The 24588-nt window shown below is 42.6% G+C and overlaps 1 protein-coding gene across 2 annotated transcripts in view; it reads right to left on the bottom strand.

The window, feature by feature from the left end:
- Positions 1 to 9898: 9898 nt before the first annotated feature.
- The window catches only part of crtac1b (cartilage acidic protein 1b), a 34671-nt gene continuing 19981 nt past the window's right edge, over positions 9899 to 24588 (bottom strand). The window contains exons 6-15 of one of the 2 annotated variants that reach the window (XM_010889043.4): positions 21509 to 21643; positions 21259 to 21404; positions 16777 to 16913; positions 15738 to 15820; positions 15328 to 15428; positions 13754 to 13922; positions 11205 to 11353; positions 11002 to 11044; positions 10737 to 10880; positions 10245 to 10470 (exon numbers count right to left, since the gene is read on the bottom strand). In XM_010889043.4, coding sequence (XP_010887345.2) covers positions 10349 to 10470; positions 10737 to 10880; positions 11002 to 11044; positions 11205 to 11353; positions 13754 to 13922; positions 15328 to 15428; positions 15738 to 15820; positions 16777 to 16913; positions 21259 to 21404; positions 21509 to 21643 — 1229 coding nt within the window. In that variant the 3' untranslated portion in view covers positions 10245 to 10348. Of the gene's footprint in view, positions 10881 to 11001; positions 11045 to 11204; positions 11354 to 13753; positions 13923 to 15327; positions 15429 to 15737; positions 15821 to 16776; positions 16914 to 21258; positions 21405 to 21508; positions 21644 to 24588 lie in introns of both variants that reach the window. The other variant, XM_020047084.3, reaches the window with a different exon arrangement.

The raw sequence follows: 24588 nt of genomic DNA on the forward strand, positions 1-24588 counted from the left end.
GGTTCTCTCTCCCCTCCGGTTCTCTCTCCCCATCCCGGCTTTAAAGGTCAGTTCTGCTGTTGTGGTTATAGTTTCCAAAGCTCTTACTCTTTCACAGAGGGGGTTTGTTCTCTGGCTAAAAGGTCTCTCTCTCTTTCTTTCTCTTTATCCCTTTCTCCTTCTGCCCAGTCATGTTCCCTTTCTGTTTTCCCTTTCTGTCTTTCATACTCCAGCATCTCTCTTCTCTTCTTTCTAATTAACTGCTTGGCTCCAGCATAATGTACCACAAGCAATGTTTTCAGAAAGTTGTTAACAAAAGGACATTTCTTTTTTTCTGTTTCCATCTCCTGAACAGAGCGTGCTTTATTAGTATTTGGCCAAGCTCACCTAAACTTCTGTCTGAAGCAATAGAGAGACACGCACCACATCACATCAATGTGTGTATGCTCCCTCTGACATGCTGGTTTCTGCTTTACTGCCACATAAACCTGTGTGTTTGTATTTATACAAGGAGGGATATTTCCTCTGAGCAACTTAGCTCCTGAACCCAGTATTTTACTCTTTCTTTTACTTTTTACTTTTTCACCAGGAGAGTTGACTGAGACGATATTCTTATTTTAAAGCAACAACCTAGGGTTTCAATGATATACAAAATAATTAAAACATAGAATACTGCACGACCAAAACACATTCAAATCCAAAACATTATCAAAGAAATCAGTTCTATAAGAAAACATAATTGGTAAGGAAAGCCGCCAATATCCTGCGATGAAAACTGATCTAACAAGCAACTTTGTTAAGACTGTTTTACTTACCCTGATGAAATAGCAATTTGTGGTCTCCTTCAATGCAACGCGGAACAGGCTACACCAGCAGATTTTTTTGTGTCATAGTCACTGAAAACATTGTGGAGTGTATATCACTGACACAGAGGGAGTTGCGTATAACACAAATTAAGAGTAGATGAATGTAGATTTATTGAGATGAGATCACAGGGATCCTTATAATTATCCCAGAGGCATATAGCCTGTGTCTCTGTAGGGCCACAGATGAGGCAGGTGCGGAGTAATTTAAGCAGGAAGGCTTTACACACCAAAAGCATGCAATGCATAGATCTGCGAGATAAATCCCAACCACATTTATTGATAAAGGTCAATTTTATTTTTTACAATTTACACAAATGGTCATACCATCACATTAAATTAGTATACCCCTACCTTTAATTACAATTGGGTTCACCATGTGTGGTAGGATATCAGGCCAAAATCTAAATACCTATTAGAGGCCCTTACAAAGTATATCATTCCACTGTCTGATGGGTCATCCACAAAAAGAAAATTCCAGCACTGGCAATCTACAAAGGACAATTGTTCCACCAAATTCAGCCAAAGACCTGAACGAAATATTATCATAGGAATCCCAAAGAACCTCAGTAACATCAAGGGATCCGGAGGCCTCTCTTGCCACCATCAGTGTTGAAGTGCATGAGTCAACTGTCAGAAAAAGACTGCACAAACCCCAGCCCACATAGTAAGGAAGAAGCCTTTGCCATCAAAAATAATATGAAAACAACTAAGATTTGCCACACGACTCCTGGGTATTGACAATAACTCTGGGAACAATGTGCTCTGGGCAGATGAGTCAAAGGTGGAGTTGTTTGGCCTCAATACTAGACACTGTGTTTGACAAAAATGTTATTCTGCCATTGAACAGAACAACGTCGGTATCAGCAGTCAAGCATGGAGGTGGTGGCATCATGGCACTCATGCCTGAGGACCTGGCCAACTTGCCATCACTGAGTCAACCGTGAATTCCATTCTTGAGGAGAATTTGAGGACAGCTGTCAAAAAGCTCAACCAAATATGGATCCCGCAACAGGACAATGATCCAAAATACACAAGCAAAGCAACAACGGAATTTGGAAGTCAGATCCCAGATCTCAATCCTATTGGAATGCTGTGGGGGGGACTTGATGAAGCGGGCCATGCATGCAAGAAAGCCCTCAAACTTGATGCTAAAATATTTCTAAAAAAGTGACAACTTTCCAGGTGGTGTAATTTGTTTTCCCGTCTGTGTACTGTGTATATATATATCCATGCATGTACTGTATAAATATATGTATACAGGTAAATCTATACAGTACCAGTGAAACATTTGGACTTACCTATTCGAGTGAATAGTTTTTTTGAAAAAAACATCCATTTGACTAAAGTTCAATAAAAACAGTTTTGTGAGGACTTTTCCTCCCAGAAAGTAAAGGTAGAGCTACTACAGCAAAGAAAGTTTATATGATTACACTGTGAGACTGTTTCAGAGGGAATTATATTCCACTACCCTAAATGCCTCCACTGTTAGGATGGATGGCATCTAAGATTGCCAGTGTATTTCTCTCAGTGTGTGGCCCTGTATGATTGTTATTGGCTGTGGACAAAAATTGACCTTACTTCCCAGCTGACATATATCATGGATATAGCTCTTACACAGCTAACATCAACCGTCTAGAAAATACCACCTTTTGAGGGACCGAAAAAATAATACTAGTTGCAAAATGTAATTTTTTTAATTTTGGGAAAGACTAAGTCTCAACTATGACCCCTACAACCAGATTGCCTTAACTGCTTATAACTGAGTAACACATAACAAAATACATAAGAAAAAGATTGACTGATCTAATGCAGGCATTTCCATCACACCTACCACTGATGATTGACATTTAAAGCTTTGTGGTTGAGTTTCCAAAATTTCATAGTTATATCCCAAATTGCACCCTATTCCCCCTTCACAGTGATCTACCTTTGAAAAAAATGATGTGTTTCTATATGGACCAGGGTGCAATTTGGGATAAAGGCCATGACTTTCCACTGTGTCAGTCTGCTGCCAGCACTGCCCAGATGGCCTGCTGGTTGAATGTGCCTTATTCATTTCATCGTCGTGAGAGAGCAGAGGGTTTGGGAAAGTTAAGTAATGTCTTTATGGTCAACAGTTCAGATCACACAGTCACACCTACAGTAACCATAACATAACCTTTTACTGGTCACACACATGAAAGGAAACACACACACATGGGCAAAGACACACTTCTACGAAGCATGCAGGCCTGTTCACACGCATGTCTGAGACACACTAACACCTAGTAACCAAACATGATATTTTATTGTCCACATACATATACAGTAAACGCATCATAAAGGTTTTCCACTTTCACAGAGAGCAGGTCTGAGAGGTCAGTGACTCCATTACACCTCTTTTAGGTGGGAGGGGAGAATGTAGCACGGAATAATGTCTTGAGGAGGACAGAAGAGCATGGGAAAGAGACTGGCACCTGGATAAACATGGGAGTTAATAGCGTGAGCCGTGGGCTACAGTTCATTCAGTCTGAACAGACAGGAGGGCACAGAGTCTTGCTCAGACCCTACTCGTTCCTCTCTAAACCCAGTCATTCCTCACCTTCACTCCCGCAAAGCACTTCAAAAGTTTATAGCACAGCCGTAGCAATGTAATGTTGCATTTAAACATAACAAACACACAAGGCAGCCCAATATCACATAAATATGCATGCTCGAATGAAAACACACACACACACATGTTATGTCCTCCTGCTGAGAGTGGAGATTAATGTACAATAAATAAGGACATGGTGCTGCTGCCTTCCTGTCAAAAATGTGAGGAACGAATGAACGCATAACGTCAACTTCTTACAAAATAGTTTCACCCATTCGTGCAGAGGTAAGAGCATTGTCTTGTCCATGTATTTTTCACATGTAAGACGCCTGCATGTTATACAGATTATAATGCTAATGTATTTCATTTGTGTAGCACTTCTTATTGTTTAGAATAATCTCAGTGCATTAAATGAGTGAATAAAAAAGACAAAGAAACATGTAAGGACCTTTGTAATAAACATTTCTTTAGGCCTGTTTTAAATGAGCCTGGAGCCTGTGGGGATGTGGAGGAGCAGGCTATCACTTGACCTGAGGTTGCGGGTGGAGCTCAGCATTTCCTTGAGATATAAAGAGGAACTGCATACACTAGTTGATAGACTTGTGGGTCAATAGGAGGGTTGTGAATTCTATCGTGAAGCCAGTGCAGAGATGCCATGGGTGATATGGTTCTGTTTCTGACAATGACAATGTTAGGTAAAATATATTCAAAAGAAAATCCGCTTTTACATTCACATTCATTTAATTCAGTATGTCTAAAATATATATTTTCCGCACCACCTCTTCGCTAAAGACTCTTTCTCTTTGGAACAATTGGACATGTGCCAAACATGCGCTCACAGCTTAGGCTAGCTGTGTCCTAGCATGGCTATGGCTAGCTATTGTACATGGGCATAAAACAAACTATTTAAAATGGCATTCCTAGAAACTATGGACATAAAGTGGCCATAGTAGTCAATAAACACATATGCTGTATAGATAGACCTTACTGTCATTTCTTGGGCTCATTATTTCTGGTAATATTCTCGATATTACTTGCATGCAATGTCCCAGGCATTTTTGTTTTGTTTTTAACATTCTTACATAGCCTTCACGTTACGATGAAAACATACTTGGGAATTTAGGACTTGCCCATTATTACATGGGACTTGACTTGAGACTTGAAGGTTAAGACTTGAGACTTGCAGAAATGGGACTTGTGTCCTGTGTCATGTGTGCATGTGGATCTAGCCTCTAACTTAGTTTATTTTTTTGTCACTGAATAAAGAAACGATATATTCAACAGCAAAAAAGATAAAAGACCTTCACTTGATGACCCTGAGACCAAATCACCCTTTCACATTCCCTAGAACTGACGCCACCTCCCCTTAGAGTTTTCCCACAGAATATTGCCAAATTGAACGTTCCATAACTGAACACTTTTAGTGAATGGGAAGTAACATTCCTATGGCTCCCCACCATTTGGTATCCGGGGAGAGTCCCGCCTTGAACGTTTATTACAAATCCAACGCTAGCATCATGTTTCCAGAAATTCCAGACTTCTGTCAAATCCCATTAGGTGGTCTCGTTGTTTTCTGTTTGCTTTACAGATGGCATCATTCTTATTATGACAGTAAATGTCATTAACAAGGAAAGATTCCTACTGAGATGTGACCATGGAGTTGTTACTAAAGCGAAGTTAACATGGGGCTGTCTTAGTTGTCTATCAATAACAGAGCAAGATGCTAGACATGGGAATTTAGTCATTTGGGACAACAGACACCCTTGCCTCAACATGAGAGTAGGGAGACCACGGCTAACACACACACACACACACACACACACACACTTAAAAAAAACATACAGACCACATACATTACTCTGGAGAGCACTCCTGCTAAAGCTATGTAAAGAATTAATCCCCAGTTGTGATATTAACCAAGAACGACATGAACATGATATGAAAGAATAAAGGATCAATGTCGAGTTTTTGGTTGGTTGCTTCATTTCTTGACAGTTAATTGATGTGAGGGATATTTAATGTCCTTTTTATAAATAACCACAACACCCAAGCGGAATACAGCTCATGTCTCAGCTATGTGTTCTCTGTTCTGCCATGTAGCTGTCATTTAGGCTGGGGAAACATAAATCTATCATCTTGTATTGGCATTGCAACTTATTGCTTTACTGCTTATTGTCAAACAACATTAATTAAAAATAATGTCACCTTAGAGGCGCAATATGCATGCCTTTGTCAACAAAATAAATCAAATAGCATTAATAAAGTTGCAAAGACCATAGCATTAATGTTTTAAAGATTACATGAAAACCTCAGACTCTTTGGCCGCAAAATGAGAGATGGCCACTTGCCTATCCCAAGACCACAGACAGTTATGGCCACAAAAAAAAAAGATTCAACAAGACCTAGCTATGCTGTAGGCACTTAATATTAGACAGTAAACAATCTGCAAAAAAAAACAACAACATTGGCCAGCCAAAATAAAGTTGGATGAAGGTTGTGGAAAGACCAGGATGACAGTCAGCTGGTGAACTGTACTGGAAATGCAGATCAGGAGTAGTTTAGCAAAATGTACTAGCTTTTCATATATTATATCACTAGACACCTAAAATTAACCTATAACAACATATTTCTGTATCTCACAGAAAGCTAGCCAATGTAGCTAACTAGCCAGAATAGCTATAAATCTATCTGACACAAGATTTATGAATGTGCTAGCATTGTGCATTGTGCTACTCAATCATGTTTAGCCAGCTGTAATATACAGCATACAGGTGACATTATAATGATGATTTTGCCTAATTTTCAAATGTCTGCAGTAAACTGAATCTTAAAAAATATGTACTTTGCTACCCACAACTGTTGCATGATGATAGATCGGATGTTTTTCATATTTTCCCAAATCTCATCCCCATATGCAAGTGGGTAAAAGTGGTTATGGTGTTCACCTTCCATTCTCTATGCTTATGGCTGGAACTCTCGTTTTTGGCAGAGTTTAATTATAATCATCGGAAAATATTCTGCCACATAGAACTGAAAAAAATATTTTCTCCTCTCTCCAAAATATTACCATGATTTGGAACCAAATCAGAACAATACACAACAAAAACCTTTACTCAATCAAGGTGTGAGGAATACATTGTCTTACCCTTCATACAATTAATATATCATTTAAAATGTACTTTTACACCAACCACAAAAATATCTGATAGATGCATCGAACAGCTTATGCAATTTCATTGTTTTGTACAAAGCCTTTGGTAACGGCCTTTGGTTAACTAGCTAATGGGCTTGTGGTCATTTCTTACTTCCTTATTAAAATCCTTTCTTGTTGGCATTACAGCTGCTTGATGCTACAGGTTATGTTTACAGAACTATACTGTACAACTCCGCAGTGAAAGATATTCAACTTTTTAGTAAAGTGTGAACATAGCAAGATTCAATAATACTGTAGTAATAGATGTTGTAGCAGTTCAAGAGTCCAGAAGTGTACTATGGTCACTATGGTCAGACCGCACTCTCAGTTCAAACCTTTTCTTGTGCCCCATCAACAGGAAGTTCACAGATATCCAGGGAGCCAGACTGTCTACTGCATGTATAATTCTGAAGCATCCCCATGGGGAAAGGAAGAGATACTTTTAGGGGGATTGGAAACTTGGAATGGGGAGAAACACTGGAATGGTATTAACAGCAATTGGTTACATTGTCTGGATGTTCACGTGACCACACTCCTCAAAGCCCGGTGCCTAAGAACAACTCTGAACCCACTTAGTGCATTGTACTTACATACAGTATAGGTTGATGACAATTTAAACACATTTTCACTTTGTTCGTTTTTTTTAAAACTTCTGATGGCCTCACAGCACAAGCCAATGAGTCTCTGGAGGAGCTTTTAGAAAAGGAAAATAAAATGTGTATGTTACAGTATGCATCACCATCGATGAAGGTTTCCCAATGTTATCTTTTGACTGTGAAAATACAACTGTTTCTCACATGGATAATTGTTATTTCATAAAGTTTTATCAAATCGCATTAGTGGTGGGAGTGCAATATAACCAGACGTAGCTGCACTCGCGCTGTTTCTTGACCGTGCTCTCCCTGAGTAAGAGAGTTGCGTGCATAGTCTAACAGTTAAGAAACGTATGAACTCAAAACTGTATTCTTTGCTATTTCCCCTTAAAAGTCGTCTTGTAAACGTAAGAGGCAGGATTCTGCACAGTGCCCCTTTAAAATTTTAAGAACATAATTTGGCAAAAACGCTCGGCACATCAGTTCTTCAGAATGACTAGTTGACATTTAGGCTAATAATAAATGCACTCAGGCAACCCGAAATGCCAAAGTTAATTATTTCAGCAGAAGTTCTCTTTCTGTGGGTCGAACCATAAGAAGTTCTGGAAAATTGTGAAAGACCTGGAGAATAGAACCTCCTCACAGCTGCCAATGTCCCTTAACGTTGATGGTGTGGTTATTACTGACAAGGAGCATATGACAGAGCTTTCATCACCGTGATAATTGATTCTGTCTTGAGTCGGCCTGGCCTCCTTGCCCATGCAACATTTTATTATCTCCAAGCTCTTCCAATTTGACTTGCCCTGTCACTCTCGCCTTGTCCCCCTGCCCCACTGGGCAGTTTCTCACACTACGTGGTTGGTAAAACCTATCAATAAGTAACTGGCTCGGTTTCTGGATTTTTACTGTTTTATCTCTTGAAAGCAATCTGCTTTCCATTCTGGTGCTGTTTGTCTCACCACAGGCTTTTCTGCTTCTGAGCATTGCCTAAACATAGATCATGTGGTTTTAAAGGAAGAAACTCATTAACCCCTGTGACAAGTCTTTGGTTATGTGGACACAAAGAAACTTCAAACTTCTGACTCTCTCTATTGCAGCCCTGTTGATGTGGATTGGGCCTCTGTTCCCTTAAATCAACAATCCACAGTTTGCATAGCTCCTCCCGTTAGGCCGACTCCTTCGTGGTGTTATCTGCAAATGTAATGAAGGACTTGGTGCAGAGCAGTCATGAGCAACCATGGATTGAGCGGAGGGCGGAGGACACATCCATGGGGTCTCCAGTGTTAAGAGTCTCTATGCACTTTAGTGCTAAAAAAAAATGAATTGACTTGCCTGGTTAAATAAAATAGAAATCGGTGATATTGGTGAAGGTTTAGGAAGTGAGCAGGAATACCATTTCCATGGTATCTGTTTGAGTGACATTAAAAGGACGACTGCTGTTGCACTATCCATTATACACAGTATTCAAAATGTTTACCTCTCAACACTATGTTGACACCCAGACGGAGTTCCTAAAATCTTTCGGTTAGGGGCCTCAGTGATGGCGGTGCAGTAGGAGATTTGCATGTAGAATGAGGTAGCACAGAATCCTGGCTTTAATCACACAGCTACAGCTTCATAGTAAGATGGATCTGCCTTTTTAAATCACCTGGTACATTACTTTTATATAATAATGATATCTTTATTTGACATTGGATACATGACAAGCAATGCAATTTACTTGAAAACAGGTTAAACAACAGTGTATCATTTTTACATTATCTTTTGTTTATTTACAGTAAGGAGGCAATGCAACAGGTGGTATTCCAGAGTTGAGGTACTGTAATCGTCGTTCAGTGTTCTTCTACACAGGTCCTGGTGTGGTCTACATGTTGGACAGGACTTTTGATCTAGCACAGCATTAATGCTCAAAATTCAACTAATCATCAAACCATTGATTAGTTTGAATCTGGTCTTAGTGCCTGGACAGAACAAAAGCCCCCAGAGGCAGACATGAAGAACACTGTTGGACATTGAAGGTTTTGGTATGACTTTGTGCTATGTACTGATGATATATGTACTGGTTTTGTGATACATTGTCATGATTATGGTCTTTCAAGAATCATTCAATCCTGGCAGAAAACATGATCATGTCCTTTATATATCAAATAATGCAGACATTGGACTAGAGCTTTTCCATGAGGTCAAACTGAGTTGTACAACAGGCCCAAAAACTTGTTTTAAAACAAAGAAATTGAGATATTACCTGACATTTTTTTAAATATTGAGTGCCCTGTTGTTTAGCGTGGTTATTTATGGACCCCAGCTTGGTCTGTTATGGCCAAAGAGTCAGACCATTATGAACCCATTTTGGGTTACACCTGGTGGTGCATTCTAGTAGGAATAGTGTGTTACACAGTCACACTAATCCTGCTGAGCACGTGTGAAACACTCTGCAGTTTGTCTTTAAGTTTCCCAGCAGCATGCTCCCTGTGTGTGAGAGAGTGTATGTACAGTGTGTGTGTGTGTGTGTATAGTGATAGCCAAACAAGGCTCCATTAGTGTTATTTTAGCAGCAGGATATAATGCTGCCAGCACTCAGATTTTCTTTATCACAATAAAAGCCATAATTGAAATGAATAAGGCAATATAGTTGCCAATCTAGTCTGTAAAAAAAGAACAGATATATAACTTTATATATTTCAATGATGGCTTTTATTTTGAAAAAGAAATTCTCAGTTAGCGCTGCTAGCACAATATCCTGCTGCCAGAAGAACGGTAACGGTCACCCCTCGCATAGCCATCCCTATGTGTGTGTGTTCTGAGATTGTTTGTGTGTATCCCTTATTACTCCGTTCAGAGGGGGCTAGGAGATAAGAGTTGAGAAACAGCAGAGTGCATGAACAAGTGAAGGAGGAAGAGAAGGTCTGTGATCTGTAATGCATGAGACGAGTGAAAAGGAAAATCGACTATGCAAAGATCGTTTTAAGACGGAAGAGCGGGACTCCTACGATCAGTTAATTTTAGATAGGAAGGGAGAGAGAAGAGACATGATTTGAGTAGGTTTCAATCCCCCTTACTCCTTTCTCTCGAGGATCCAGTGGCGGACAGAGAGACAGAATTAGAGCAAAGAGGAAGGGGTGTGTCCCCAGGTGTGTAGCAGTTACAGCGGTCTGGTCTGCAGGTGGGAGGAGAGGACAGGCAGTAGAGACAGAGGCCAGACAGAGAGGCCGGCCAATCGCCGTGCCCCAGAAGAGCGGGTTCCCCCAAAGTAAGCGATCTGTGCTGCAGAGAGTAACAGGAAATGGAGAGTGGAGAAAAGGTTAACCACAGCCATAAACCACAGCCATAAATAAAAATTTGCAAAACCTGTAATAGGTAGTAAGGCTGCCACAGTGATGGTGTGTGGGGGTGGGGGGTAATTCTTGCACAGGTTAATCTGCTGTATATCCTCGGCCACGGATTCTGGTACCAGACCCGTTTGGGCCCGTTCAGCTGGCGTGATGCAGCGTGACGATGGCCAAAAGCAGGGCCAGGACGAGCCCACTCACCCACGCAGGCCGACCCGTCGTCATTGGGTTCATAGCCCTGGCTGCACCTCTTATTGGCCCGACACTTGTAGCTGCCGTAGGTGTTGGTGCACACAGGACGGTCGGGCGGACACACGGAGGGGAACTGGGCGCACTCATCCTTATCTGGACGAAGAGCAAGAGGAGCGTGGGGAGGAAAGACGTGCACGGCAGAATGAGGTAGGTCAGGGCACGGCACACCGAGACAGGCACCGCTAACGACATGGTATAGCGGGACTCGACGTACCTGTGCACCGGCCGTGTTCATTCAGAGCAAACCCGTTCCCACACTGTAAGAGAGGAACAATCTTCAGCACTGGCCTCATTGAAAAAGAGAAGCCATAACATCTTATGAGGCCTTCTAACCACTGGCCGAGAGGAACGGACAGATCGGGATAAAGGGAGAGAGAGGAAGAGAGACGTAAATAGATACAGTAGCAGGGACGTTACTTCTATCTCGATCTCCGGGGTCTCTTCCTCTTCCTCTCCGGTGGGATAGAGGATCTCCAGGACTGTGTTGATCTCACTGGCTTCCAGAGGCCTGGCGATTGACTTTCCATCTGGCCAGTACACCTCCACATTGGTGGCTGTGTCCTTACCTAAAGAGGCAAGCAAGAGATACTGGACATTACCAGAACGTCCCTACAATATTTGTCACTGTGTTCCCATAACATCCCAATAATGTTTTTGTAGCATTGTTTTCATAACATCTCAATATTACCCTCAAAAATTAACTCAAACAGGTGGATTATAGACTTAAATCTGCATTCCTTTCCTAGAACGTTTCATTTAGAAACAAACAGGAACTTTCTGGAAGGCTGACCGGCTTGATTCAATATGACATGTATTACTTTAACAGATCCTTGATGATTCCCCATCCAAACACAAACATTCAATGTTGGCCCTTTTATTGAGGGAACACTTTAACATGACATTTAAAATCACAATTTTCCTAACCCAACTCAAAATCCTAACCTTAACCCTAAACATAACCCCCAACCACTATTCCCAACCCATTGTAACTTGGTCCTTGTAGGGACCAGCATAATGTCGCCCAAGGTCAAATTCTCGTTGATTTACTACACTGGCCTGGGTTTTTAGGTCGTTGCCAGGATAGCACAAGATCACACATATCCCAGACACCACTCGACTCATGCCACACACTGGTGTTAGTGTCTGTGCAGGCAAAAAAGCACCGTTTTGGCCAGATGGACTCTGAACTGTTCTCTCCTCTCCTCTCAACCTCCTCTTTCCTCCCCTCTCCCAACCACCTTCTCTGATCTCCCCTCTCCTCTCCTCTCAACCTCCTCTTTCCTCCCCTCTCCCAACCACCTTCTCTGATCCCCCCTCTCCTCTCCTCTCAACCTCCTCTTTCCCCCCTTCTCCCAACCACCTTCTCTGATCTCCCCTCTCCTCTCCTCTCAACCTCCTCTTTCAATCAATCAAATGTATTTATAAAGCCCTTTTTACAACAGCAGTTGTCACAAAGTGCTTTACAGAGACACCCGGCCTTAAACCCCAAGGAGCAAACAACAGTAGTGTTGAATTTCAGTGGCTAGGAAAAACTCCCTAAGGTCGAATTTTAGGAAGAAACCTAGAGAGGACCCAGGCTCAGAGGGGTGACCAGTCCTCTTCTGGCTGTGCCGGGTGAGATATTAAGAGTCCAATTGGAATAATAAATACATTTCTCTGGGCTAAATCCAGAGTCTTTTTGAATTTAGACTAGGTCAGAAGTATGACCAGGTGGACAAGGACAGGGACAGCAACGGGCCCCCCAAACCAGGTAATCCGCAGGTGTGGACCAGGACCTCATCTCCTTCTAAAATTTAAAACTGGAGGAAACAGAAAAGTTAGTAGTAAATCCCTCATATCCCCCAGCACAATAATATAGCAGCGGAACACCTTGGAACCAAGCGTGCCGCACAAGCCCTGAAAAGTGAAGCCAAAACGTCTCGATCGCCCCCTGGTGAGTGGTCCCAGTATAGGTCATAAACCCCGCCCTCCCCATGTTATTCAATGGGACGCGAGACCAACTAAACAATTAAATTACCCTTCAAATATCTTTTTTCCGAAGCTGGTTTCTGTCATTTACTGTAGTTTGTATCACGCTAATGTAAATTCAAGAGTTTGTTTTTAAAATAAGTTTGTTTTTAGTTAGTTATTTAATGCTCTAAAAACGGTGGTGTGACGTCGTGATTCACAGCTGTGATTGACAGCTATCTGAGCCGAGGAGCCACTGAATCTTCGGAGGACTGAGGAGATTGGAACTTTACATTTAATCTCTAAATTTCTATAATTGATAAAATTTCACACGGACATAATGGGTTGTTCTGCAGTACATTGTGCTAACCGATCTGGCATTTCCAATCGATCTTTGAATTTTTTTCGGTAAGTTAAATTTATAATCTATTTAATTTGTAAATAAATGTAATGGGCTAGGTAACGTTAGCTAAAAGACAACAAGCCTCGTTAATAGCCATGTTAATAGCTAGCAGGTGATCGTTAGCTAGAAGTTACCAATTATTTTTGTATTAGGCCTATTCTAAATTAAGGTTAAACATGATGTAAGTTAGGCTATAACATATCGTCTAGGTTTAACAAGCAAAGGTTGTACTGTACTTGGACTTGTGGCTTCATTTTTCACCAATGGAAAAGAGCAAAAGGGCGTCGTCCATTATTTATACAGTCTATGCTTGGAACTCTTTCCCCCCTTCTCCCAACCACCTTCTCTGATCTCCCCTCTCCTCTCCTCTCAACCTCCTCTTTCCCCCCCTTCTCCCAACCACCTTCTCTGATCTCCCCTCTCCTCTCCTCTCAACCTCCTCTTTCCCCCCCTTCTCCCAACCACCTTCTCTGATATACCCTCTCCCGTCCACCTCCGGTCTTCTCCCTTATGTACTTCTCCTTCTCCGCGCTACCCCCTGGGGCCTCCAAACAGCAAGAAATATTAAGTCAATGCATTCCATGCGCGCGTGTCTGTGTGTGTGTGTCAAACATACCAAGCCCAAAGTGTGCAACAGGCTCCATCTCACAGAGGTAGCCAGAACCTCCGTCGATGACACGTGTGTGTGGGCCACTTCTCTTGGTGTAGACCACCACCTTAGCCCCGCGGGCGTATGCCCCATATTGAGTACGAGGGATGACACGCAGCCACGAGTTCTTGGCGCCCTGGGGGGAGCCCACGCACGCGCACACACACACACACACACACGTTTTTCTTTCCTTGAGGGGAACCCAGAAATTAGAACGCTAACCCTAACACTAATGCTAACCTAAGCAAAACTTCAATAACTTAACCTTTATGGCTAAACTTAACCTAGTGCTAATGCCTAAGCCTACATATAAAAGGTAATGGTTAAACCAAAAAAGTAACCACCAGTTTAATATTTCCCCTAATTATACATTTCGTTCTAAACCTAGGATTGAACCAGCATAAAAAACATATAGCAGCTGTCATGGTTTGAATATCTTTATGGGGACATCGGGGCCTCGTTTTTCAAAGAATGTGCTCCTTCATGCATCCTATTCAGATGGTGGGATCATGATGGACCTGAAGAATGAACGTAGTGTTCCACCTGATGCCTTCATATTCTGCAGCGTCTTTACACGTTTTACCTGCAAATTGAAGACTGTTCTGTCCACAGTACCATTCTTGGGATGGGATTATTCTTCAGAGCGTTTTAGAAACACATGAATGGCAAATAGTCAACAGTGTATGGAAAACTTATGAACCTGTTCGTTTTGCAGCCACTTATCCTGGGTGAGATGCCAGACTGACAAAGTTCTATTGAAAGTGCCTGCTGCACTAACCCGGGGGGAGGGGGGGTTGCATTTACCATCACATTTTGCCTCTCTAAAATATGTTTAAAAGAAATACAATTGGCAGAATGCGATCTGCCGAGACACTACCCCAACAACAACGTGCCCTCTGATATGCAGCACATGGTAAATCTTACACAGGAGAATAAGCTTCACATAAAATGTCCCATTTTGTCAGTCTGTTTTCATAATTAAACACCCGTTTTACATGAGGCTGGTATTAATTAACATCTGACTACTTTATGGACTGATATGGTGAAATGACATGAAATGTTGTACCCTGTTAAGAAGCGTTGGACGCAAGGTGCATTGGGAAAACAACAAAATATTTCTTCAAGTTTAAGACAAGAGAAACCAGCACACTGTTCTTGCATGTATCACTCTTGGTTATGTACTGAACCTCATGTACTGTATCGTCCCCGAGGCCTTGGAGGGGAGCTTTTGAAAATCCTTTTTCCACATAAAACTCGTCTACGTTTCAGAAGCAGTTCCCTTATTCCACCCTTGTTGCTGTGTATACACATTATCATGGCTAGGTGTTCATCAATATTCTCAAGCAAAGGTTCAAGTTGATAAATCCCAACTTTACACAGAAATCAACCCACACGTGGTTTACACACAGATGTGTGTTTAGGCACTCTTGATGTGTAAAGGGGTGAACAGGTACTGTGTCCAAACTTTTGACTGGTACCGCATATAGATACACACACACACACACACACCCACACCCACACACACACACACCAGAGGCTACCTGGTTGACTTTGTAGATGGAGAGGGGCTGGGCAGCACTCTCTCCATGAGAAACCAGTAGGTCCAGACGACCATCTCCGTCAAAGTCTGTAACTGCTGCCCCTGACAGACCACAGCATGCAGACACACACTTGAAAATAACACAATTAGCTAATAAAGCACACAGGAGACTGAGGACACAAAAAAACAGCACACTATGAACAATCTGCACACTTGGAGAAAGTCTAGCTTCAAATCCCAAAGTGCAGACCTCTTGCGCCATCCTATGGAAGAAGTAGGAATCACGCTTTATATTACAGATGTGTTTTTCATTTATCGAGCAGGTTGTTGTCAAAGGGTGTATTCCAGGGCACTGCCATTACGATCCCAAATACTCACACACCTATCACCTTTCACCGGCCACACCCTCACCTGTTCCTCGTCCCTCTGGCTCAGCAGCTTCCCCCACGTTCAGCTCCTCAATCTGGGGGTCCCCGTGTTCTCTCCTGGTCACCCTGTCATAGCAACCAGATGTCTGTTAAGACACCCCATAATAACTCCTTACCAGGCTATCGCAACAGGTGTGTCCGAGTGTAGTCAATTCCAAGTCAGGCTCAGACTAACATAACATTAGGCACTAAAACACACAACTCAAAGCCAACCGTCCAGCCAACACGCAACTCTGTCACTTTCGATGAACGACTGTTGGCTATTAGAGCTCAGTGATGTCACCGATGTTTTCCAGCCAGCAAGCTTTGGATTAGTTTCATATCCACTATCCACATCCAAAATGTTGGACGTTATGAAACAGCACAGAAACTTTGTTCTGATTATCCTGGCAGGGCCTGGTTCAATAAGTTACACATCCTATAGTAATCATTCGTCTCCATAGTAACAGCAAATACCCCACCTGTCAAAACGATCCATAATGACATTGAGTCCCAGATGTGTTTTTGTATCGAATTTCATTGGACTTATCAACTAGATGCAGAGGATTTTAAGAGTGCTGGAGTCCCAGCCCAACTTTGATTGATTCATCAATTAAGTTAAATGAGGAGAATGGTTCAATCTGGGTGTTTCACTGCCTGATAAACATTAACTGGTAATTTAGTGGATTCTGTTTCATGCCCGAAACTTCCACTCAAATATTATTATGGTAAAGTGGAGCCTTTGGCTTTTGAACGTTGGGTCGGTCACCATATCAAAACAAAGATCCTGCATAATTACATAGGGGGCAGAAAAGCCTCAACACTCTCTTACACACATTAAATCTCAAGGAAAAGTTACATCTGGGAACGCTGAGTCATTATGACTACTTCCTGTCCACAGAAAAGGTTCGAGCAACTGGAAATGAACTAATGCTGGTTCAGATTTTCATCTAAATTAAATTAGTCTGTTTTAAAACTAAACATGTGCATGTGTGTATAAAAGTGTGCAAGTGTGTGTTTTTGAGAGCAAGTCTGTGTTGTACCTGAAAAGTCTGTTGGATGAGGAGCCTCTGTAAGCAATGTTATTGAAGAACACTTCCAGCTCGTTGTCATTATCAAAGTCAGCAGCAATGACTGTCCGAACCGGAGACGGCATGGAGAACTTCTGAGATGCAATGTCCTGTGGGAAGGAGACGTTGTTAATACACACGCCCAGACACAGACCAACTGACACACACACACACACACACCAACACACATAACATTAGGGGGATACAGTCACACCAGGTAGCTAACAGAACATTGCAATCCACTGACATCACTGGACAAAGGAAGGCGTTCATCTTGATAACAGCTATGACACACACACACACACTGGGAAATATTCCTGTTATTGCTGGAAATGTAGCACCTGTCAACTGGAAAAACTGTGAACCAAACAGTCAACCGAAGCCAAAAGGTTAGTCAATCCATCCTGTCAGTAAGCATTTTCTGAAAATGGCAAAACCAATTCTCAACTGGACACGATTGAAATGAAATATGACTGCTGTTGTTACTGTTAAAACACATGAGCCAACTCACGTGTAATTGGTCTGCTCACTAAGCTGTTGTAATGCTGAGCTTTAACCAAACCCTGCACATTCTTTCGTTCAGCAGCACCATTCACTAGGGAGGCTCAACCCAACTGAACTGCTCCAGTAAATCGCAGCAGTTGGTGGGGGGGTGGGGGGGGTGGGGTTGATTAGTTGGTTAGCCGAATATTTAGTGCTGGGCTCAAATAAAATTCAGAAAACATAGCTCGCCAAGTTTGGGATTTGAGAGGCTTTTTAAGGACACTGCAGTCTAAACAATTGTACCATTGTCCAGGCAGGGAGAGTCTTGCATGGGTAACAGACCTTCAGTCAGGCAGTGAGAAGCTGAGGAAGAGTTATGGTCCCCCACAACTGTCTGCCTGCTTATGTGTCTGTCTCTTATCTGTCTGTCTCTCTACGCCCCCCCCCCCAGCCCATTATTCCATACTTACATTCTCTCTCTTTCTCCCTTTCTGTCTCTCTCACTCTGTCTTTCTCTATCCTCTACATTCTGCCTCTCCCCTCTCCAGTATTTACTCCCTTTATATCATTATATGGATCATAAAGCCTAAGGGGAGGGGGGTGGGAGGGAGGGAGGGTATGGGGAGGGGGGAGTGACCTTCTACTCCTCAGGTGAAGGAGAGTGGATGGCCAAGTGAGGACAAGGAGTGCAGAGGGGAGGAAGGAGGGAGAGGTGAGGATGAGAAAACACAGGAGGAGAAGATGAGAAACAGGGCAGAAAGGGAACTGAAGATCTCTCTGATTAGTGCGGTCTCAGTCAACATGCTAGTTCACTGAACCCCGGGACATTGTTTCCTAGCAAGATCACCTCGTCAGGCCTGCTATATGCCTGGTGGCGCCTCTAGGAGCGGAGAGACATTCTGCTTAGATGAGTGTCGGAATGCGTGTGCTCATGTGTCTCCATTGGAATAGCCTCTGAACAGGGATGGTTATGATTGACACAAGGGAGATTAGCCAGGCCTCTGAACAGGGATGGGAAGGGAGAAGTACCAAGGCAAATAGTAAGGTTTGTCATGGTGGTTATGGTAAGGTATGAGGTCTGTCATGGTGGTTATGGTAAGGTATGAGGTCTGTTATTGTGGTTATGGTAAGGTATGAGGTCTGTTATTGTGGTTATGGTAAGGTATGAGGTCTGTTATTGTGGTTGTGGTAAAGTATGAGGTTTGTCACGGTGGTTATGGTAAGGTATGAGGTTTGTTATTGTGGTTATGGTAAGGTATGAGGTCTGTTATTGTGGTTATGGTAAGGTATGAGGTCTGTTATTGTGGTTGTGGTAAGGTATGAGGTCTGTTATTGTGGTTGTGGTAAATTATGAGGTTTGTCATGGTGGTTATGGTAAGGTATGAGGTCTGTCATGGTGGTTATGGTAAGATGTGAGGTCTGTTATTGTGGTTATGGTAAGGTGAGAGGTCTGTTATTGTGGTTATGGTAAGGTGTGAGGTCTGTTATTGTGGTTATGGTAAGGTGTGAGGTCTGTTATTGTGGTTATGGTAAGGTATGAGGCTTGGTTAAGGCTGTTTCTACATGCATTCCATTTCACAAATGTTGAAATCAGTCAGTGGCCAAAACGACCATCCACCGTCCCCCTGGCAACAACTCCCCAATAAACTGGTAGTTTATAACAATGTAGTAGCCCTCATCAGTGCTGCAAGTGGACAGTTTTAAATTCATGAATTTATCCACCTGGAAAACCTCTTAAATTGGACATTCATCTGCTTAGATCAGGCTTTCGTTTGTGTGTGTGTCTGGTCACCACAGTTAGATTCTTAATTAAAACACAAACAGTCCTAATCGGCACTTCTCCTTCCTGCCCTTGTCCACCCACTGACCAGCCAAGCTGTTTCAGCTTCTTTTAATCAGCAGCTCGCTGGAGGGACAGAACAACTTCATTACCGATGCCAAAGCGTGTGTACGTATGTGTGTGTATGTTACGGACACACGTCACGGTGGTGAGTTTTAGTGTGTGGCAACCCAGTGATCTATGTCTAAACGTGGAGTGGGATCCTTTAACAGATAGATAAACGTCAGCTCACACAGAGTTTATGGAGGTCAAACAATGGGTTAAGGTGTGTTGTTGGCCTCACTGGAAGAGCTCCATCACTGACAACACACACACACACACACCCACACACGTTTGTATGGCTATGCTCATGGAGACCAGAAAATAGAAATTGCATGTTCCCTTGCCCTAATCTTAACCCTAATCCTAACCATAACCCTAACCCTAACCTTAACTTCAATAAAGTAACATTCATGCCTAACTTTACCTAGATGTAATGCCTAACCTTAACCCTAAACTTAACCAACAATGTATGCACCTTAAAGAAACCCCAATTCTAACTATAAAATGAATTGTAAGCTTGACCCTAAATCTCAACCCTGAGCCAGTAATTGACTTTTGCCTGGTTTTACAATTTTTGTTCTGGTTTTACTATACTCATGTGGACATTTGGTCCCCATGAGTATAGTTAGACCTAAAACACACACACACCCTTTAGGGACCCTAGCTAAAAGTTTTGTTGATGCCCCATCAAGGAAAAACATTGTGATGGCCCCTTCCTCTGAGTTTTAAAGTGAATTTCCTGCTAGTGTGATTTTGCACTGAGGTATAGAGAATATATTAAAAAGCAAACTCATATTTACACACGTTAGCCATGTGGCAAGGACAACACAGAAAGTTTATGCAAATCCATTAATTTCCTCCATGGGCCTGAGATGAGAAAACAATATGATCTGAGCAAGAGTAATCATTGCAAAAAGCAAAATCATTGTGGGGCCCCTGGAGATGGCGGTTCAGCCATGACTCTACAGTGTATGGACAACAGTTCAAATAGCTGTCATGGCTAATTAACTGAATGTCAGTGGCTGACAAGAGAAATACTGCTGATGCACAACCACATTCAAAATTGGACCTGGTGTAGAACAAATTTGCATCCCCCTAGCGGCTGAGGCCATGTTCGCACTCACACGCTCACCCACACCCAAACGGAATTGGCTACTTGACTTCTAACTTGAGTTAAATCACCAGCCAACAGTATTTAAATTTGACTCAATCCCAGTTTGAACAATATTGATCAGGTAAATTTAAAGACCATAAATAGACACTGAATGCCCCGAGATTCAGAATGTATATAGCTGGGCATTGTTCTAGTCTAACAGGACTAGCCATTGATTTTCACCAGAAACAGAGCATCTGCTGCAGTATGTGTTTGTGTGTTTTGTGTGTGTGTGTGTGTGTCGGTGTCAGTGTCAGAGGAATCTGCTGTATACTGGAATCATTAAGCACTGTAGCTGTAGATTAGCTAAGATCAATGCACTGCTCAATAGAAGAAACAGTGGGGTGCAAGTTGATGACTGTGCTTAAACCTCTGTATTGAACTCTGACCCTGTGTTGGTACCTGTCTATTATACATTCTTAGAATTAAAGGTGCCGTCTAGAACCTACAATGGCTACTTGGAGGTACTCATAGGAAAACCCATTTAATAAAGTTTTTGGGATCCTGGAAGTTTTCCTAAAAGGATTTCACCTGCAACCAAAAATGGTTTATGGTTGAGGTGTTATGGTTTTCTTAAGCAACATCCACATAAGCCATATAGATGCTTTATAAACAAAAACATGTTTGGCATTCGAGTCAATTGATCCTTGTTCCATAAACTTTACTCACTGCTTCTGGATTGTAGGTTGACTTGATTGCAATGATGTTCCAGCGGGTTGTTTGGTGATTTATGGAAGAGTGTGTGTGTGTGTGTGTGTGTGTGTATGTGTGTATGTGTGCACGCGCGCGCGTGCCATTAATTACACCTATCCTCACTATTTCATGCAACTAATGCTAATTAAGCGACAAAGGCAAAGTAATGAAACGAAACAAAGAAATAAACAAGTGAATAAAAACGTGTGAAACGGTCATAAAATGTACATCTCTGGTTTCATACCTTAAATCTGTGCTTCCGGCTGTTTCCTAGCTGTAGGTAAAGTCGATGGGGCCCATTCCAGTTCCCATAGACAATGTCCATCTTTCCATCTCTGTTGAAGTCGGCCAGTGTCACCCCCCTACCATGCTGCATGGGGTCCTCCAGACCTGGAACGCAGTGGGACCGGTCAGATTAAGGTCTCACGGTCTGGCGCGGCGACGGAGGAATAGGAGCGACTCAAAACGGTTTCGGAGCCTCCCGCCTCTCTCACCTGCCGACTGAGCCACGTCCGTGAAAGTTCCGTCGCCGTTGTTTCGAAACAGGAAGTTGGGTCCATACTCGTTGTCGCAAAACACGTCGGACAGGTACTGGTTGATGATGGGACCTACTACAACACCACGACCACCTGGATAGGATGAGGGAGAGAGGAGAGGGAGAGGGGTGAGGGAGAGGGGTGAGGGAGAGGGGAGAGGGAGAGAGAGGAAAGAGAGCACTGAGGGTTGTGCACTGAGGGTTGTGCACTGAGGGTTGTGCACTGAGGGTTGTGCACTGAGGGTTGTGCACTGGGGTTGTGCACTGGGGGGTTGTGCACTGGGGGGTTGTGCACTGAGGGTTGTGCACTGAGTCCCACATGCGGCAGGGTCAAAAACTATGAATAAATACAGTCATGTGAAAAGTACACAAACAACCAGGGAAGTTGTCTTTTTTGTCTACATATTTGGACATACGGACGCGTCCTCACTTCAACACTAGACAGATGAAGGTAACCACACTTAAAAATCACACAACAAGATCACACGTGCAATCATGTATTCATCATTAGTCTATAGAAATGCATATTCAAAGTGAGAAAAAAATAAGTATAACCCTAGCTTTAACAGCTGGTGTTGTGAAATTTGGCTGAAATAACTATGAAGTCGTTCATTGTAACTGTCCATCAGTCTCTTACGTTGACTGGGAGGTATGTTTTCCATGCACGGCCCGCCCAGGAATTCAACTGCATTGAGATCAAGGCTATGACTCGGCCATTCCATAATCATCTATTTCTTCATTTGGAGCCACCCTGTTGTTGCTTTACGTGTGTGTCAAAGGCATCAGTGATCTTTCTTCTGAGGGCCTTAGAGAGGTCTTGGAATGATGTTACCACACACCCACATGGTGAAGACTAAAGAGTCTAATCGTCATGGATGGCTGGATCCTCCCAAGATACTCTAATTATTTTCTAATAATTTGCACCCATTTGCACCCAATAAAAAAAATCCAGGGGGTGTAAAAAGAATTTCACAAAAAGAAATGTATGCTCTGGAAATAATAGCGTGGTTCATATTGGAAATGTAAGCCAACTGGCAGCATAGAACAACAACCTCCCCCTCAACATAAGCAAAACTAAGGAGATCATTTTTAACTTTATAATATAGAGGTGGGAATAAGCCTCAATCCACAGAAATGGAGCTACAGTAGACAGTGTCAGCAGTTTAAAGTTCCTTTGCATTCACACAGTCATCACAGCCCCCCCGCTACATGCTGTTAATTTGCTTGCTATTGGACAGATGGGGACTGTATTAGAGCATTCAGGCCATAAGACCGCTCAACCATTCAACTAAACTAACCACACACACACACACACACACACACACATACACATGCACAAAGAAACAAATATTGTTTTCTGACAACCCTTAAAAATAAACTGATGGCATGGAGGTGGCTTCTAATGGGACGCAACCAAGAGGCCCTTGCATCTGGTAACAGGTAGATTTACCACTGTCTGACTGGTTTTGGACGTAATTATTGCCATTGGGTATTTATCTATTTATTTTGCACCTACCTGATTTACAAAAGGTCAACAACCAGTCACTTTTAATTTCAGACAATGGAAGACGATGCATTTAGCCTGCATGTTACCTAGTTATATACCCCACTGCAACAGGAAGCTACGTGGCAGAGGATGAAAAAGAAGGGAGCGAGAAAAGTGAGTAGAGAGGAGAGACAGCAGAAAGAGGAAAGGGTCGAGAAGAGGAGGGGAAGGAGAGAAGAGCAGCGAAAGAAGAGGAGAGAAATTAGGACAGAGAGGAGAGAATAGAGGCGAGGGACAGAGCGATATAAAAAGGAGTGGAGAGAGAAGATTTGGGGTTAGGAGAGATAAGACATCTCACATTATGACTTACGACTCACTGCCACTTTAAGTCCGACTACAGGGAGAGATGAGGAAAGAGAAGGGAGCCGTTGCTCACTAAGTGCCTTACCACCCCATGACCTCCTGGAAAGAGGGGGAGTGAGACAGCAGAAAAGTTCCATGAAGAGATTCAAATCAATTCAAAGGATTGAAGAGTGGAGTTAGATAGGTTGAAATCAACCCCAGAAGAGCATAAAGGAGAGATGGAGAGAAAGAGGGAGAAAATGGAAAGGAGGGCAGGAGAAAGTGAGACAGAGAGAAAAATCAGATAGAAAGAAAAGAACAGGCTCCATCAGAAAAGCGATCAGAGAGATCATTACTGCCTTTCCAGGCCATTTCCCCTGAACAGGACATAAGGCTTTCTGCTGACACAGACCTCACTGAGAGACAGCGCATTGCCAACTGCCAAAACATCACCAGGAATGACCACACACACACCCTTATACAAGCATGAAAAAAAGCCAGTCATCCACACATGAATGAACACATCCAAAAATACACACACAGAAACACAATACATTCACAATTCCCCTTATTCATTTTGATTTGACCGTAGCAACTATTCTTATCCTAACAAGATGCCAATGTTGCTCAGTCCAAAGATGTCTGTCTACAGGGCGACTCCGTTTTCTAGTCACCACGGGACTGAACAGACCTCAGACTCTCTCTAGTTCAGGCAAACACCACCGTCTTCGTCAGGTCATTATACAGCTCCGGAAAAAATTAAGAGACCACTGCACCTTTTTCTTTCCTTTCCAAAAAAGTCAAAAAGGAAGGTTTTGAGTGAGGAACAGAAGGGTTAAAATTAAGAGACAAATTGAACGCTTCTGTTCCTCACTCCAAACTTTCCTCACTCCAAAGGTGCAGTGGTCTCTTAATTTTTTCCGGAGCTGTAAATAAACAAGGCCCTCCGTCTCACGTTTTGATTAAAATACCTCGCTGGCTGTGTGTCACCGACAAGCATTCGGTGAAGGCATCCAGATCACGATGTAACAGTGACAGCAGAAACCCCACATTTCTACTTTGCAGTACCTTCCATGCCGCGGCAGTGACCTGCGAGTAGCCCCATCAACGGGAAACCTGAATTATTGTGGGTTACTTAACTGCTAACTTCAACCCATAGCCCTGATCCCCTAGGCAATTCTGAAGATCTGATAAGTTTCGATAGGTTTATG

Source organism: Esox lucius, chromosome 6 (assembly GCF_011004845.1).
Source record: "Esox lucius isolate fEsoLuc1 chromosome 6, fEsoLuc1.pri, whole genome shotgun sequence".
NCBI classification, from domain to species: Eukaryota; Metazoa; Chordata; class Actinopteri; order Esociformes; family Esocidae; genus Esox; species Esox lucius.